Genomic DNA, 18,761 nt, shown 5'->3' on the forward strand with positions numbered 1-18,761 from the left:
CATCACCCCAATTGATCCAATCTTCAATCAGATACAAAAGAGGTTTCAGTGATTACAAACATTATTATTACCCAATCGAATACGTAAGGGTGATTCAGATTCTGCGTAGAAAACTTCCAAAAACTCTTTTGAGATTTATGTGCGCATTTCGATGTTAACCGGAGATCAATTCTGATAACTAGTGAGTATTTTCATCGCTATCTCCAATCGATTACAGAAGAGATTTCATTTATAACAAACGTTAGAGCACCCCAATCGACGCAAACTCAAATCGATTAAAAAAGCCCACCCTAAGATTATATGAAAGATTTCATTTAATATAAACATTAGAGCACCCCAATCGACGAAAACTCAAATCGATTAAAAAAGCCCACCCTAAGATTATATGAAAGATTTCATTTAATATAAACATTAGAGCACCCCAATCGACGAAAACTCAAATCGATTACAAAACCCACCCTAAGATTATAAGAAAGATTTCATTTAATATAAACATTAGAGCACCCCAATCGACGAAAACTCAAATCGATTACAAAAACCCACCCTAAGATTATATGAAAGATTTCATTTAATATAAACATTAGAGCACCCCAATCGACGAAAACTCAAATCGATTACAAAAACCCACCCTAAGATTATATGAAAGATTTCATTTAATATAAACATTAGAGCACCCCAATCGACGAAAACTCAAATCGATTAAAAAAACCCACCCCAATCGGTAACAAAAGATTTACTCAGTCTTATCAGAGTTATGAACGCAGGTCGATTTTAGTCGGAGATCAATGCTAATCACTACTAAGTATTTTCACCGCTACCTCCAATCGATTACAGAAGAGGTTTCCCTCTTACAAATATTATTAACACCCATCAATTCAATTGATCCAATGTTCAATCGGATACAAAAGAGGTTTCTCTTCTTACAAATATAATTTTCACCCATCACCCCAATTGATCCAATCTTCAATCAGATACAAAAGAGGTTTTACTTCTTAAAAATATTATTATCACCCATCACCGCAATTGATCCAATCTTCAATCAGATACAAAAGAGGTTTTACTTCTTAAAAATATTATTATCACCCATAATCCCAATTGATCCAATGTTTAATCGGATACAAAAGAGGTTTCAGTGATTAGATACATTATCACCCAATCGAATACGTAAGAGATTTCATTTATTATAGACATTAGTGCACCCCAATCGATTACATAAGAGATTTCATTTATTATAGACATTAGTGCACCCCAATCGATTACATAAGATATTTCATTTATTATAAACATTAGTGCACCCCAATCGATTACATAAGAGATTTCATTTATTATAAACATTAGTGCACCCCAATCGATTACATAAGAGATTTCATTTATTATAGACATTAGTGCACCCCAATCGATTACATAAGAGATTTCATTTATTATAGACATTAGTGCACCCCAATCGATTACATAAGAGATTTCATTTATTATAAACATTAGTGCACCCCAATCGATTACATAAGAGATTTCATTTATCATAAACATTAGTGCACCCCAATCGATTACATAAGAGATTTCATTTATTATAGACATTAGTGCACCCCAATCGATTACATAAGAGATTTCATTTATTATAGACATTAGTGCACCCCAATCGATTTCATAAAAGATTTGATTTATTATAAACATTAGTGCACCCCAATCGATTACATAAGAGATTTCGTTTATTATAGAACTTATTGCACCCCAATCGATTATATGAAAGATGTCATTTTTTATTATCATTATTGCACCCCAGTGAATCCGATTTCCAATCTATTACCTAAGAAATCTCATTTTTTACAAATACTATCACCCCAATTGATCCAATCTTCAATCAGATACAAAAGAGGTTTCACTTCTTACAAATATTATTATCACCCATAATCCCAATTGATCCAATGTTCAAACGGATACAAAAGAGGTTTCACTTCTTACAAATATTATTATCACCCATCACCCTAATTGATCCAATCTTCAATTAGATACAAAAGAGGTTTCACTTCTTACAAATATTTTTATCACCTATCATCCCAATTAATCCAATGTTCAATCGGATACAAAAGAGGTTTCACTTCTTACAAATATTATTATCACCCATAATCCCAATTGATCCAATGTTCAATCGCATACAAAAGAGGTTTCACTTCTTACAAATATTATTATCACCCATAATCCCAATTGATCCAATGTTCAATCGGATACAAAAGAGGTTTCACTTCTTACAAATATTATTATCACCCATAATCCCAATTGATCCAATGTTTAATCGGATACAAAAGAGGTTTCACTTCTTACAAATATTTTTATCACCCATCATTCCAATGAATCCAATGTTCAATCGGATACAAAAAAAGTTTCACTTCTTACAAATATTATTATCACCCATCATCCCAATTAATCCAATGTTCAATCGGATAGAAAAGAGGTTTCACTTCTTACAAATATTATTATCACCCATAATCCCAATTGATCCAATGTTTAATCGGATACAAAAGAGGTTTCACTTCTTACAAATATTAATATCACCCATCATCCCAATTAATCCAATGTTCAATCGGATACAAAAGAGGTTTCACTTCTTACAAATATTATTATCACCCATCATCCCAATTGATCCAATGTTCAATCGGATACAAAAGAGGTTTCACTTCTTACAAATATTATTATCACCCATCACCCTAATTGATCCAATCTTCAATCAGATACAAAAGAGGTTTCAGTGATTAGATACATTATCACCCAATCGAATACGTAAGAGATTTCATTTATTATAGAGATTAGTGCACCCCAATCGATTACATAAGAGATTTCATTTATTATAGACATTAGTGCACCCCAATCGATTACATAAGAGATTTCATTTATTATAAACATTAGTGCACCCCAATCGATTATATGAAAGATGTCATTTTTTATCATCATTATTGCACCCCAGTGTACCCGATTTCCAATCTGTTATCTAAGAAATCTCATTTTTTACAAATACTATCACCCCAATTGATCCAATCTTCAATCAGATACAAAAGAGGTTTCACTTCTTACAAATATTATTATCACCCATAATCCCAATTGATCCAATGTTTAATCGGACACAAAAGAAGTTTCACTTCTTACAAATATTATTATCACCCATCACCCCAATTGATCCAATCTTCAATCAGATAGAAAAGAGGTTTCCCTTCTTACAAATATTATTATCACCCATAATCCCAATTGATCCAATGTTTAATCGGATACAAAAGAGGTTTCAGTGATTAGATACATTATCACCCAATCGAATACGTAAGAGATTTCATTTATTATAGACATTAGTGCACCCCAATCGATTACATAAGAGATTTCATTTATTATAGACATTAGTGCACCCCAATCGATTACATAAGAGATTTCATTTATTATAAACATAAGTGCACCCCAATCGATTACATAAGAGATTTCATTTATTATAGACATTAGTGCACCCCAATCGATTACATAAGAGATTTCATTTATTATAAACATAAGTGCACCCCAATCGATTACATAAGAGATTTCATTTATTATAGACATTAGTGCACCCCAATCGATTACATAAGAGATTTCATTTATTATAAACATTAGTGCACCCCAATCGATTACATAAGAGATTTCATTTATTATAAACATTAGTGCACCCCAATCGATTACATAAGAGATTTCATTTATTATAAACATTAGTGCACCCCAATCGATTACATAAGAGATTTCATTTATTATAGACATTAGTGCACCCCAATCGATTTCATCAAAGATTTGATTTATTATAAACATTAGTGCACCCCAATCGATTATATGAAAGATGTCATTTTTTATTACCATTATTGCACCCCAGTGAATCCGATTTCCAATCTATTACCTAAGAAATCTCATTTTTTACAAATACTATCACCCCAATTGATCCAATCTTCAATCAGATACAAAAGAGGTTTTACTTCTTAAAAATATTATTATCACCCATCACCGCAATTGATCCAATCTTCAATCAGATACAAAAGAGGTTTCAGTGATTACAAACATTATTATTACCCAATCGAATACGTAAGGGTGATTCAGATTCTGCGTAGAAAACTTCCAAAAACTCTTTTGAGATTTATGTGCGCATTTCGATGTTAACCGGAGATCAATTCTGATAACTAGTGAGTATTTTCATCGCTATCTCCAATCGATTACAGAAGAGATTTCATTTATAACAAACATTAGAGCACCCCAATCGACGCAAACTCAAATCGATTAAAAAAGCCCACCCTAAGATTATATGAAAGATTTAATTTAACATAAACATTAGAGCACCCCAATCGACGAAAACTCAAATCGATTACAAAAACCCACCCTAAGATTATATGAAAGATTTCATTTAATATAAACATTAGAGCACCCCAATCGACGAAAACTCAAATCGATTACAAAAACCCACCCTAAGATTATATGAAAGATTTCATTTAATATTACCATTAGAGCACCCCAATCGACGAAAACTCAAATCGATTACAAAACCCACCCTAAGATTATAAGAAAGATTTCATTTAATATAAACATTAGAGCACCCTATTCGACGAAAACTCAAATCGATTACAAAAACCCACCCTAAGATTATATGAAAGATTTCATTTAATATAAACATTAGAGCACCCCAATCGACGAAAACTCAAATCGATTAAAAAAACCCACCCCAATCGGTAACAAAAGATTTACTCAGTGTTATCAGAGTTATGAACGCAGGTCGATTTTAGTGCTAATCACTACTAAGTATTTTCACCGCTACCTCCAATCGATTACAGAAGAGGTTTCCCTCGTACAAATATTATTATCACCCATCACCCCAATTGATCCAATCTTCAATCAGATACAAAAGAGGTTTCAGTGATTAGATACATTATTATCACCCAATCGAATACGTAAGAGATTTCATTTATTATAGACATTAGTGCACCCCAATCGATTACATAAGAGATTTTATTTATTATAGAAAATATTATTGCACCCCAGTGAATCCGATTTCCAAACTATTACCTAAGAAATCTCATTTTTTACAAATACTATCACCCGAAATGATCCAATCTTCAATCAGATACAAAAGAGGTTTCACTTCTTACAAATATTATTATCACCCATAATCCCAATTGATCCAATGTTTAATCGGATACAAAAGAGGTTTCACTTCTTACAAATATTATTATCACCCATCACCCCAATTGATCCAATGTTCAATCGGATACAAAAGAGGTTTCACTTCTTACAAATATAATTATCACCCATCACCCCAATTGATCCAATCTTCAATCAGATACAAAAGAGGTTTTACTTCTTACAAATATTATTATCACTTATGACCCCAATTGATCCAATCTTCAATCAGATACAAAAGAGGTTTCACTTCTTAAAAATATTATTATCACCCATCACCCCAATTGATCCAATCTTCAATCAGATACAAAAGAGGTTTCACTTCTTACAAATATTATTATCACCCATCACCCCAATTGATCCAATGTTCAATCGGATACAAAAGAGGTTTCACTTCTTACAAATATTATTATCACCCATCACCCTAATTGATCCAATCTTCAATCAGATACAAAAGAGGTTTCAGTGATTAGATACATTATCACCCAATCGAATACGTAAGAGATTTCATTTATTATAGAGATTAGTGCACCCCAATCGATTACATAAGAGATTTCATTTATTATAGACATTAGTGCACCCCAATCGATTTCATAAAAGATTTGATTTATTATAAACATTAGTGCACCCCAATCGATTATATGAAAGATTTAATTTTTTATTATCATTATTGCACCCCAGTGAATCCGATTTCCAATCCATTACCTAAGAAATCTCATTTTTTACAAATACTATCACCCCAATTGATCCAATCTTCAATCAGATACAAAAGAGGTTTCACTTCTTACAAATATTATTATCACCCATAATCCCAATTGATCCAATGTTTAATCGGATACGAAAGAGGTTTCACTTCTTACAAATATTATTATCACCCATAATCCCAATTGATCCAATGTTTAATCGGATACAAAAGAGGTTTCACTTCTTACAAATATTATTATCACCCATCATCCCAATTAATCCAATGTTCAGTCGGATACAAAAGAGGTTTCACTTCTTACAAATATTATTATCACCCATAATCCCAATTGATCCATTGTTTAATCGGATACAAAAGAAGTTTCACTTCTTACAAATATTATTATCACCCATGACCCCAATTGATCCAATCTTCAATCAGATACAAAAGAGGTTTCAGTGATTACAAACATTATTATCACCCAATCGAATACGTGAGAGATTTCATTTATTATAGACATTAGTGCACCCCAATCGATTACATAAGAGATTTCATTTATTATAAACATTAGAGCACCCCAATCGACGAAAACTCAAATCGATTAAAAAAACCCACCCTAAGATTATATGAAAGATTTCATTTAATATAAACATTAGAGCACCCCAATCGACGAAAACTCAAATCGATTACAAAAACCCACCCTAAGATTATATGAAAGATTTCATTTAATATAAACATTAGAGCACCCCAATCGACGAAAACTCAAATCGATTAAAAAAACCCACCCCAATCGGTAACAAAAGATTTACTCAGTGTTATCAGAGTTATGAACGCAAGTCGATTTTAGTGCTAATCACTACTAAGTATTTTCACCGCTACCTCCAATCGATTACAGAAGAGGTTTCCCTCGTACAAATATTATTATCACCCATCATCCCAATTAATCCAATGTTCAATCGGATACAAAAGAGGTTTCACTTCTTACAAATATTATTATCACCCATAATCCCAATTGATCCAATGTTTAATCGGATACAAAAGAGGTTTCACTTCTTACAAATATTATTATCACCCATCACCCCAATTGATCCAATGTTCAATCGGATACAAAAGAGGTTTCACTTCTTACAAATATAATTATCACCCATCACCCCAATTGATCCAATCTTCAATCAGATACAAAAGAGGTTTTACTTCTTACAAATATAATTATCACCCATCACCCCAATTGATCCAATCTTCAATTTGATACAAAAGAGATTTCAGTGATTACAAACATTATTATCACCCAATCGAATACGTAAGAGATTTCATTTATTATAAAAATTAGTGCACCCCAATCGATTACATAAGAGATTTTATTTATTATAGAAAATATTATTGCACCCCAGTGAATCCGATTTCCAAACTATTACCTAAGAAATCTCATTTTTTACAAATACTATCACCCCAATTGATCCAATCTTCAATCAGATACAAAAGAGGTTTCACTTCTTACAAATATTATTGTCACCCATGACCCCAATTGATCCAATCTTCAATCAGATACAAAAGAGGTTTCAGTGATTAGATACATTATTATCACCCAATCGAATACGTGAGAGATTTCATTTATTATAGACATTAGTGCACCCCAATCGATTTCATAAAAGATTTGATTTATTATAGACATTAGTGCACCCCAATCGATTACATAAGAGATTTCATTTATTATAAACATTAGAGCACCCCAATCGACGAAAACTCAAATCGATTACAAAAACCCACCCTAAGATTATATGAAAGATTTCATTTAATATAAACATTAGAGCACCCCAATCGACGAAAACTCAAATCGATTAAAAAACCCACCCTAAGATTATATGAAAGATTTCATTTAATATAAACATTAGAGCACCCCAATCGACGAAAACTCAAATCGATTACAAAAACCCACCCTAAGATTATATGAAAGATTTCATTTAATACAAACATTAGAGCACCCCAATCGACGAAAACTCAAATCGATTACAAAAACCCACCCTAAGATTATATGAAAGATTTCATTTAATATAAACATTAGAGCACCCCAATCGACGAAAACTCAAATCCATTACAAAAACCCACCCTAAGATTATATGAAAGATTTCATTTAATACAAACATTAGAGCACCCCAATCGACGAAAACTCAAATCGATTACAAAAACCCACCCTAAGATTATATGAAAGATTTCATTTAATACAAACATTAGAGCACCCCAATCGACGAAAACTCAAATCGATTAAAAAAACCCACCCCAATCGGTAACAAAAGATTTACTCAGTGTTATCAGAGTTATGAACGCAGGTCGATTTTAGTGCTAATCACTACCAAGTATTTTCACCGCTACCTCCAATCGATTACAGAAGAGGTTTCCCTCGTACAAATATTATTATCACCCATCACCCCAATTGATCCAATCTTCAATCAGATACAAAAGAGGTTTCAGTGATTAGATACATTATTATCACCCAATCGAATACGTAAGAAATTTCATTTATTATAGACATTAGTGCAGCCCAATCGATTACATAAGAGATTTCATTTATTATAAAAATTAGTGCACCCCAATCGATTACATAAGAGATTTCATTTATTATAGACATTAGTGCACCCCAATCGATTACATAAGAGATTTTATTTATTATAGAAAATATTATTGCACCCCAGTGAATCCGATTTCCAAACTATTACCTAAGAAATCTCATTTTTTACAAATACTATCACCCCAATTGATCCAATCTTCAATCAGATACAAAAGAGGTTTCACTTCTTACAAATATTTTTATCACCCATCATCCCAATTAATCCAATGTTTAATCGGATACAAAAGAGGTTTCACTTCTTACAAATATTAATATCACCCATCATCCCAATTAATCCAATGTTCAATCGGATACAAAAGAGGTTTAACTTCTTACAAATATTATTATCACCCATCATCCCAATTAATCCAATGTTCAATCGGATAGAAAAAAGATTTCACTTCTTACAAATATTTTTATCACCCATCATTCCAATTAATCCAATGTTTAATCGGATACAAAAGAGGTTTCACTTCTTACAAATATTATTATCACCCATCATCCCAATTAATCCAATGTTCAATCGGATAGAAAAGAGGTTTCACTTCTTACAAATATTTTTATCACTCATCATTCCAATTAATCCAATGTTCAATCGGATACAAAAAAAGTTTCACTTCTTACAAATATTTTTATCACCTATCATCCCAATTAATCCAATGTTTAATCGGATACAAAAGAGGTTTCACTTCTTACAAATATTATTATCACCCATCATCCCAATTAATCCAATGTTCAATCGGATAGAAAAGAGGTTTCACTTCTTACAAATATTTTTATCACTCATCATTCCAATTAATCCAATGTTCAATCGGATACAAAAAAAGTTTCACTTCTTACAAATATTATTATCACCCATCATCCCAATTAATCCAATGTTCAATCGGATAGAAAAAAGATTTCACTTCTTACAAATATTTTTATCACCCATCATTCCAATTAATCCAATGTTCAATCGGATACAAAAAAAGTTTCACTTCTTACAAATATTATTATCACCTATAATCCCAATTGATCCAATGTTTAATCGGATACAAAAGAGGTTTCACTTCTTACAAATATTAATATCACCCATCATCCCAATTAATCCAATGTTCAATCGGATACAAAAGAGGTTTCACTTCTTACAAATATTATTATCACCCATCATCCCAATTAATCCAATGTTCAATCGGATAGAAAAGAGGTTTCACTTCTTACAAATATTATTATCACCCATCATCCCAATTAATCCAATGTTCAATCGGATAGAAAAGAGGTTTCACTTCTTACAAATATTATTATCACCCATGACCCCAATTGATCCAATCTTCAATCAGATACAAAAGAGGTTTCAGTGATTGGATACATTATTATCACCCAATCGAATACGTAAGAGATTTCATTTATTATAGACATTAGTGCAGCCCAATCGATTACATAAGAGATTTCATTTATTATAAAAATTAGTGCACCCCAATCGATTACATAAGAGATTTCATTTATTATAGACATTAGTGCACCCCAATCGATTACATAAGAGATTTTATTTATTATAGAAAATATTATTGCACCCCAGTGAATCCGATTTCCAAACTATTACCTAAGAAATCTCATTTTTTACAAATACTATCACCCCAATTGATCCAATCTTCAATCAGATACAAAAGAGGTTTCACTTCTTACAAATATTTTTATCACCCATCATCCCAATTAATCCAATGTTTAATCGGATACAAAAGAGGTTTCACTTCTTACAAATATTAATATCACCCATCATCCCAATTAATCCAATGTTCAATCGGATACAAAAGAGGTTTAACTTCTTACAAATATTATTATCACCCATCATCCCAATTAATCCAATGTTCAATCGGATAGAAAAAAGATTTCACTTCTTACAAATATTTTTATCACCCATCATTCCAATTAATCCAATGTTCAATCGGATACAAAAAAAGTTTCACTTCTTACAAATATTTTTATCACCTATCATCCCAATTAATCCAATGTTTAATCGGATACAAAAGAGGTTTCACTTCTTACAAATATTATTATCACCCATCATCCCAATTAATCCAATGTTCAATCGGATAGAAAAGAGGTTTCACTTCTTACAAATATTTTTATCACTCATCATTCCAATTAATCCAATGTTCAATGGGATACAAAAAAAGTTTCACTTCTTACAAATATTATTATCACCCATCATCCCAATTAATCCAATGTTCAATCGGATAGAAAAAAGATTTCACTTCTTACAAATATTTTTATCACCCATCATTCCAATTAATCCAATGTTCAATCGGATACAAAAAAAGTTTCACTTCTTACAAATATTATTATCACCTATAATCCCAATTGATCCAATGTTTAATCGGATACAAAAGAGGTTTCACTTCTTACAAATATTAATATCACCCATCATCCCAATTAATCCAATGTTCAATCGGATACAAAAGAGGTTTCACTTCTTACAAATATTATTATCACCCATCATCCCAATTAATCCAATGTTCAATCGGATAGAAAAGAGGTTTCACTTCTTACAAATATTATTATCACCCATCATCCCAATTAATCCAATGTTCAATCGGATAGAAAAGAGGTTTCACTTCTTACAAATATTATTATCACCCATGACCCCAATTGATCCAATCTTCAATCAGATACAAAAGAGGTTTCAGTGATTGGATACATTATTATCACCCAATCGAATACGTAAGAGATTTCATTTATTATAGACATTAGTGCACCCCAATCGATTACATAAGAGATTTCATTTATTATAGACATTAGTGCACCCCAATCGATTATATTGAAGATGTCATTTTTTATTATCATTATTGCACCCCAGTGAATCCGATTTCCAATCTATTATCTAAAAAATCTCATTTTTTACAAATACTATCACCCCAATTGATCCAATCTTCAATCAGATACAAAAGAGGTTTTAGTGGATTCTGACAGAGATTTCATGGGGTTCCTATTATCCTTCTGCTATTTAAGAAGAATGCACATAGTGAACCTTCAGAAACTCTTATCAAATTTAAGAATGCAGTTTAACATTACTCAGTAGATTTTTTTATCCCAATCCCAACCCCTTTTCATTAAATATTCAGTCGAATACCAAGGAGGTTTAAATACAGATCGATTTTAATAATTCATTAGAATTTATCACCCCAATCCCAACCATTTTTCATTCAATATTCAGTAGATTATGGAGGAGTTTTTATTCCGGATCGATTTTAATCATTTACTTATTATCACCCTATCCCAACCTTTTCTTATTTATTATTCAGTCGATTACAAAGAAGATTTAAATACAGATCGATTTTTATCACTCACTTGATATTCTCACCCCAATCCCAACCATTTTTCATTTAATATTCAGTAGATTATGAAGGAGTTTTTATTACGGATCGATTTTAATCATTTACTTATTATCACCCTATCCCAACCTTTCTTTTTTTAATATTCAATAGATTACAAAGAAGTTTTTAATACGGATCGGTTTTAATCATTATTTTTTTCAATTATTCAGTAAATTTTAAAAGAGTTTTGAGTACAGATCCATTTTTATCACTGACTTAATTATCACCCCAATCCCAACCATTTTTCACTTAACACTCTGTCGATTATTAAGGAGTTTTGAGTACAGATCGACTTTTATCATTCAATTGATATTATGACCCCAACCCCAACCTTTTCTTATTTCTTATTCAGTCGATTACAAAGAAGTTTTGAATCAAGATCGATTTTTATCACTTCCGTCATATTCTCATCCCAATCCCAATCTTTCTTTATTTATTATTTAGTCGATTACAAAGAAGGTTTAAATACAGATCGATTTTAACCATTCACTTGATATTATCGCCCCATTCCCAACCTTTCTTTATTTAATATTCAGTAGATTACGAAGAAGTTTATAATACGGATCGATTTTAATCATTATTTTTTTCAATTATTCAGTAAATTTTAAAAGAGTTTTGAGTACAGATCCATTTTTATCACTGACTTAATTATCACCCCAATCCCAACCATTTTTCACTTAACATTTTGTCGATTATTAAGGAGTTTTAAATACAGATCGACTTTTATCATTCAATTGATATTATGACCCCAACCCCAACCTTTTCTTATTTAATATTCAGTCGATTACGAAGAAGTTTTAAATACAGATCGATTTTTATCACTCATTTGATATTCTCAGCCCTATCCCAACCTTTTCTTATTTATTATTCAGTCGATTACAAAGAAGATTTAAATACAGATCGATTTTTATCACTCACTTGATATTCTCACCCCAATCCCAATCTTTCTTTATTTATTATTTAGTCGATTACAAAGAAGGTTTAAATACAGATCGATTTTAACCATTCACTTGATATTCTCACCCCAGTCCCAACCATTTCTCATTTAATATTCAGTAGATTACGAAGAAGTTTTTAATACGGATCGATTTTAATCATTATTTTTTTCAATTATTCAGTAAATGTTAAAAGAGTTTTAATTACAGATCCATTTTTATCACTGACTTAATTATCACCCCAATCCCAACCATTTTTCACTTAACATTCTGTCGATTATTAAGGAGTTTTAAATACAGATCGACTTTTATCATTCAATTGATATTATAACCCCAACCCCAACCTTTTCTTATTTCTTATTCAGTCGATTACAAAGAAGATTTAAATACAGATCGATTTTTATCACTTCCGTGATATTCCCACCCCAATCCCAATCTTTCTTTATTTATTATTTAGTCGATTACAAAGAAGTTTTGAATTAAGATCGATTTTTAATCATTCCGGCCCACCTATTTTTTGTTTAACATTTACTTAACTACATCGAGTTTTGGCCTCAGATCGATTTTATTCATAACAGTTGTAACTATCACTCCCATCGATTCAATTTTCCCTCGATATTTCATCATTTACAAAGAGATTTTAGGGATTTTCTCTATAGTCTTAATATATAAATTCTCTAAAGATTTTGTTGTGTAATTTTATAGAAAAGTTTGTTGACGCCGCGGCGTATGGTAGCATAACTTAGAAACTCCTGTATTATTCCAAAAGGAGAGTATCGCAAATTTCAATTTTCCAATATTTTTACACACAAGGCACACCCTAGAAGCGTATCATAACCTTACATTTATTCCACATGGACGGTCAAAAATTTCATATATATCCGATGGGTCCGATACTTTTTGATATATTCGTCGACACAAAGAAAACTCTTAAATCTCAAAGGGAAAAAAAAATATGGAAGACTTATAGAGGACGGAAGAGAAGTCAACAGATGACTGCGTGGATTCGAAACAAAAGGGCACGAGTCGAAAATTTGGCCCTTCCAGAGTCGACATCGGGCGTTAAATTATTCATCAGGTTTATGCAGACAATGCTGGATGCCGTCAGCGATTTGCGGTTCCGCAATAAGTTGCTGATAATAGAATAGAGCTAAGAGTTTTGCGATTTTTGCTTGCAATGTTACCACGATCATAAAGGGATAAACAGAAGAACTATCAAGGGTAATTCAGATACTTTCATGAAAATGCTACTAAAGTTTTAGACCGCGTCTATGTCATATTAAAGTGCTAATATTGTGCTGTCAAGGTTATATTAAGTAAAACTTTGTGAATTTTATGAAGTATGGCAACTAGGCCTGCCTATCGAGGTTCGTTTGCTAATCTTTGAAGTTTCGAGAATTCGCCGCAATTTTGGGAAAGCCGCCAAGAACTCTTGTGGTTTAAACTGTCTGATATAACTTGTTATAGTTCGAGTAATTTATCACGGACACGAGTAGTAATAGAAATATCAAGATAATAATATGGGTCACTAGGAGGGACTTAATTGTTTTTCGAAACTTTTTTTAATGTAATACTGCGTGGGTTATTAAAGCCCAAAGTCTATTAAAAACCAGATTTTCTGAACTTTTTACCACTATATTATACAAATTGATACATCACTATAATAAAGCTAAGCTGACAAACAATAATACATGTAATTGTCCATTTATATTCGGACGTTAATAAAAGAAATTTTACTGACAATTGTTTTAATTTACTACAATTATATTATATTTATATAAAAGATTTCCTTTATTGTAAACATTATAGCACCCCAATCGATTAAATTTCTAATCGATTACATAAGAGATTTTGTTTATTTTGAACATTATAGCACCCCAATCGATCCAATTTTCAATCGATTACATAAGAGATTTTTTTATTATAAATATTATTGCACCCCAATCGATCCAATTTCTAACCAATAACATAAGAGATTTTGTTTATTGTAAACATTATAGCACCCCAATTGATCCAATTTTCAATCGACTATATAAGGGATCTCAATTATTATAAATATTATTGCAACCCAATCGACTCAATTTCCAATCGATTATATAAAAGATTTCCTTTATTGTAAACATTATAGCACCCCAATCGATTAAATTTCTAATCGATTACATAAGAGATTTTGTTTATTTTGAACATTATAGCACCCCAATCGATTAAATTTCTAATCGATTACATAAGAGATTTCGTGTATTGTAAATATTATAGCACCCCAATCGATCCAATTTCTAACCAATAACATAAGAGATTTCGTTTATTGTAAACATTATAGCACCCCAATTGATCCAATTTTCAATCGACTATATAAGGGATCTCAATTATTATAAATATTATTGCAACCCAATCGACTCAATTTCCAATCGATTATATAAAAGATTTCCTTTATTGTAAACATTATAGCACCCCAATCGATTAAATTTATAATCGATTACATAAGAGATTTCGTTTATTGTGAACATTATAGTACCCCAATCGATCCAATTTTTAATCAATTACATAAGAGATTTCGTTTATTGTAAATATTATAGCACCCCAATCGACTCAATTTCCAATCGATTATATAAAAGATTTCCTTTATTGTAAACATTATAGCACCCCAATCGATTAAATTTCTAATCGATTACATGAGAGATTTCGTTTATTGTAAACATTATAGTACCCCAATCGATCCAATTATTAATTAATTACATAAGAGATTTCGTTTATTGTAAATATTATAGCACCCCAATCGATCCAATTTCCAATCGACTATGTAAGAGATTTTTTTTTATTATAAATATTATTGCACCCCAATCGACCCAATTTCCAATCGATTATATAAGAGATTTCGTTTATTATAAACATTATAGCACCCCTATTGATCCAATTTTCAATCGACTATATAAGGGATCTCAATTATTATAAACATTATTGCACCCCAATCGACCTAATTTCCAATCGATTATATAAGAATTTCCGTTTATTGTAAATATTATTGCACCCCAATCCATCCAAATTTCAATCGATTACATGAAAAATTTCATTTATTATAAACATTAATGCACCCCAATCGATCGAATTTCCAATCGATTACATGAGAGATTTTATTTATTATAAACATTATTGCACCCCAATCGATCACATAAGAGATTTCGTTTATTATAAACATTATAGCACCCCAATCGATCCAATTTTCAATCGATTACTAAAAAGATTTCACTTATTACAAATATTATTATCACCTATTACCCCAATTGATCCAATCTTCAATCAGATCAAAAGAGGTTTCAGTGATTACAAATATTATTATCACCCAATCGATTCTGACAGAGATTTCATGGGGTTCCTATTATCCTTCTGTCATTTAAGAAGAATGCATACAGTGAACCTTCAGAAACTCTGTATCAGATTTAAGAACGCAGTTTAACAACTGATCGATTATACATACTCAGTGGATTTTTTTTATCCCAACCCCTTTTCATTAAATATTCAGTCGATTACGAAGGAGGCTTAAATACAGATCGATTTTAATCATTTATTAGAAATTATCACCCCAATCCCAACCTTTCTTTACTTATTATTTAGTCGATTATAAAGGAGTTTTGAATACAGATCGATTTCAATCATTCATTAGAAATTATCACCCAATCCCAACCTTTCTTTATTTATTATTCAGTCGATTATAAAGGAATCTGGAATATAGATCGATTTTAATCATTCACTTTATATTATCACCCCAATCCCAACCCCTTTTGTCACTAAATATTCAGTCAATTACGAGAAACTTTTAATCTCAGATGGATTTTAATTAGTCAGATATTATTGTCACCCTAATCCCACCCTTTTTTTTTATATCACACCCAATTTTTAATACTGAATTTACAAATTTACGAACGCTTCAAGTAGATTATGGTTTGTCAGCTTAGTCCCTAACAAAAAAAAAATAAACATTCACTTACCTTTTTGGCATCTTCTTCAAGCAGTAAAAGACAATAGATTAGTGAAACATTCATATATTACAGTAAAAAACAAAAATAGGGAAGGGGATTCGAGGAGCTTTTAGGGTTTACGCTTCACAGGCACAATACGCAATAAGAAAGATCGCCATTTAGTCAATAAAGATACGAGCGCATTCACCGTTTATTGAGGAAAAACGTGGGCGCATTCACCATTCTATCGTAACCGTAAATGGTGCCTCAATTATTAATTTAAAAAAACGCATAATCACATGGTGACAGATCAGGAGAGCACCCAGGAGAAGAATTGCATATATTTTTAAATTAAAATTGAATTTATTACGCACCGTTGGATTTCACGCGTGTCGTATAATTTTAATTAAATTTATAACTTGACGCGCTAATTTTTCAAAATTGCGTTGTGCGCACTTACTCGCCCGTGAAGCGTTTTTAATGATTAGGCGTTTAAATTTTTAAATCGTTTATTAACAGGGGGAAATTCACAATATATTAAACCTAAATAATAATGTGTACAATATAATAACATAAACAATACAATGAGTCGTGTAATTTTATAAGCAGCAATATATAATAATATGAGTCTTTATCTACAATTTATGGAATGAAATCAATCAATACTTTTTTAACAAAAAGGGCTTAAAAGATATTAATATAATTGTCGATCTTGGTTCGGTGCTTTTGGGCCACGCATTCCGCGATCCACACAATGTTTCGGCACTCCTGCTCCTTCAGCTTCAAATAGGAGTAGAACACCCCGAAGTGGAACTGCTGCATAAAAGCGTTGATGTTCAGACGCACCTCGTACTCGAAGAACTTATCCTCCAAGGTTTTATCGCCCGGGTTATTGCCTGCCCCCTCAAAAAGCTTGAAATACTCCGCATAATATTCGGCCACTGCCTTCACTTGCTCATAATCTTCAGCTCGGGCGAGTGCAGCCAACCCATCAGGGTTCAAACGTCCACAACGAGGGTACAACTTAGCCCTATCGTCCTTCGAGAGCTCAGTACCAAATGAATTAATGGTGATAATAATGGCTCTACGATCAGCCTCAAAAGCAAGAATCTCACACATAGTTTCGGCAGTGGTGCCCCCGATTTCCTTGCAAAAATTATAAAAAGCCTCCAAATAGGCCTTGTACAAAGTATTCCTGATAATCTCGATGTTCATCTCGTCCAAATCCTGCTCGGAAATGCAATCGACAAAAAAGGGGGCCAGAGGGGTATCAACTAAAACGGCACTGTAGAGCTCCGCTGGAGTGGAAGCCACATGGATCGCCTCCATTTGCTCAAAACTACCCAACGGGTGGCATTTAGGGATCAATTCCCCGATGGGTCTCTGATGTAAAGTCCCGGTAATAAGGAGGATGATGTTGTCGATCATGTAACTGTACGTGATGAAATCCATGAAGGTGGAGAGGGGTTCAACCGCTTGATTACGCATATGTTCGAACTCTATGACCAGTTTTTCTCTCAGTTTGTTGTCAATGGTCGAGACCGCCAGGGGGGACGGTTCGTTGGCCAAGAAGGTGCCATAGTCGGTGCTTTGCAGGTGCAATTTTAGGTCTGAAAGCACCATATTTATGAAAACATTGCAACCTATGCTCGATATGGTTGTTTCTTGTGGGGTGTTTCAATAGTGACTCAGGGTAGATTTATTTTAATTAGGATTCTTGTTGAGATTGTAGTGGCTCTTTAGGGGCAAAAAAAAGGTTACAAGACAACCATATTAAGACACAAAAAGCACTGAACAAAATGCAAAAAAACAATTCACTAAGAACACTCAAAATTGTGATCCAAAATACTTGCCTTCCAGCGTTTCGCACTGCACCAAGTTCAAATAATCGGTGTGCTTGAGGATGCCACACTTGAACCCCCTGCACAACCCCTCGAGGTATCCGTTGTCGATGTTAAAGAAGCACCCCTTCATGGCAGAAATTAGTGGAAAACTCAGCAAAATAATGGGTGAGAAAATCGATTCAACACCTCGCCCAGGGTATCATATGATTTTGACGGACGA

General features: G+C 32.3%; 1 protein-coding gene across 1 annotated transcript; it reads right to left on the reverse strand.

Annotated features, from left to right (window-relative positions):
• Positions 1-17,188: 17,188 nt before the first annotated feature.
• LOC126747212 (V-type proton ATPase subunit d) lies at positions 17,189-18,761 on the reverse strand. Its single transcript, XM_050455720.1, has 2 exons — positions 18,551-18,761; positions 17,189-18,307 (listed from the first exon to the last, which is right to left on the reverse strand). Exons 1-2 carry the CDS (start codon positions 18,669-18,671, stop codon positions 17,382-17,384), a joined length of 1,047 nt encoding a protein of 348 aa, XP_050311677.1. The 5' UTR covers positions 18,672-18,761; the 3' UTR covers positions 17,189-17,381.

Source organism: Anthonomus grandis, chromosome 19, assembly GCF_022605725.1.
Source record: "Anthonomus grandis grandis chromosome 19, icAntGran1.3, whole genome shotgun sequence".
In the NCBI taxonomy this organism is placed as follows: domain Eukaryota; kingdom Metazoa; phylum Arthropoda; class Insecta; order Coleoptera; family Curculionidae; genus Anthonomus; species Anthonomus grandis.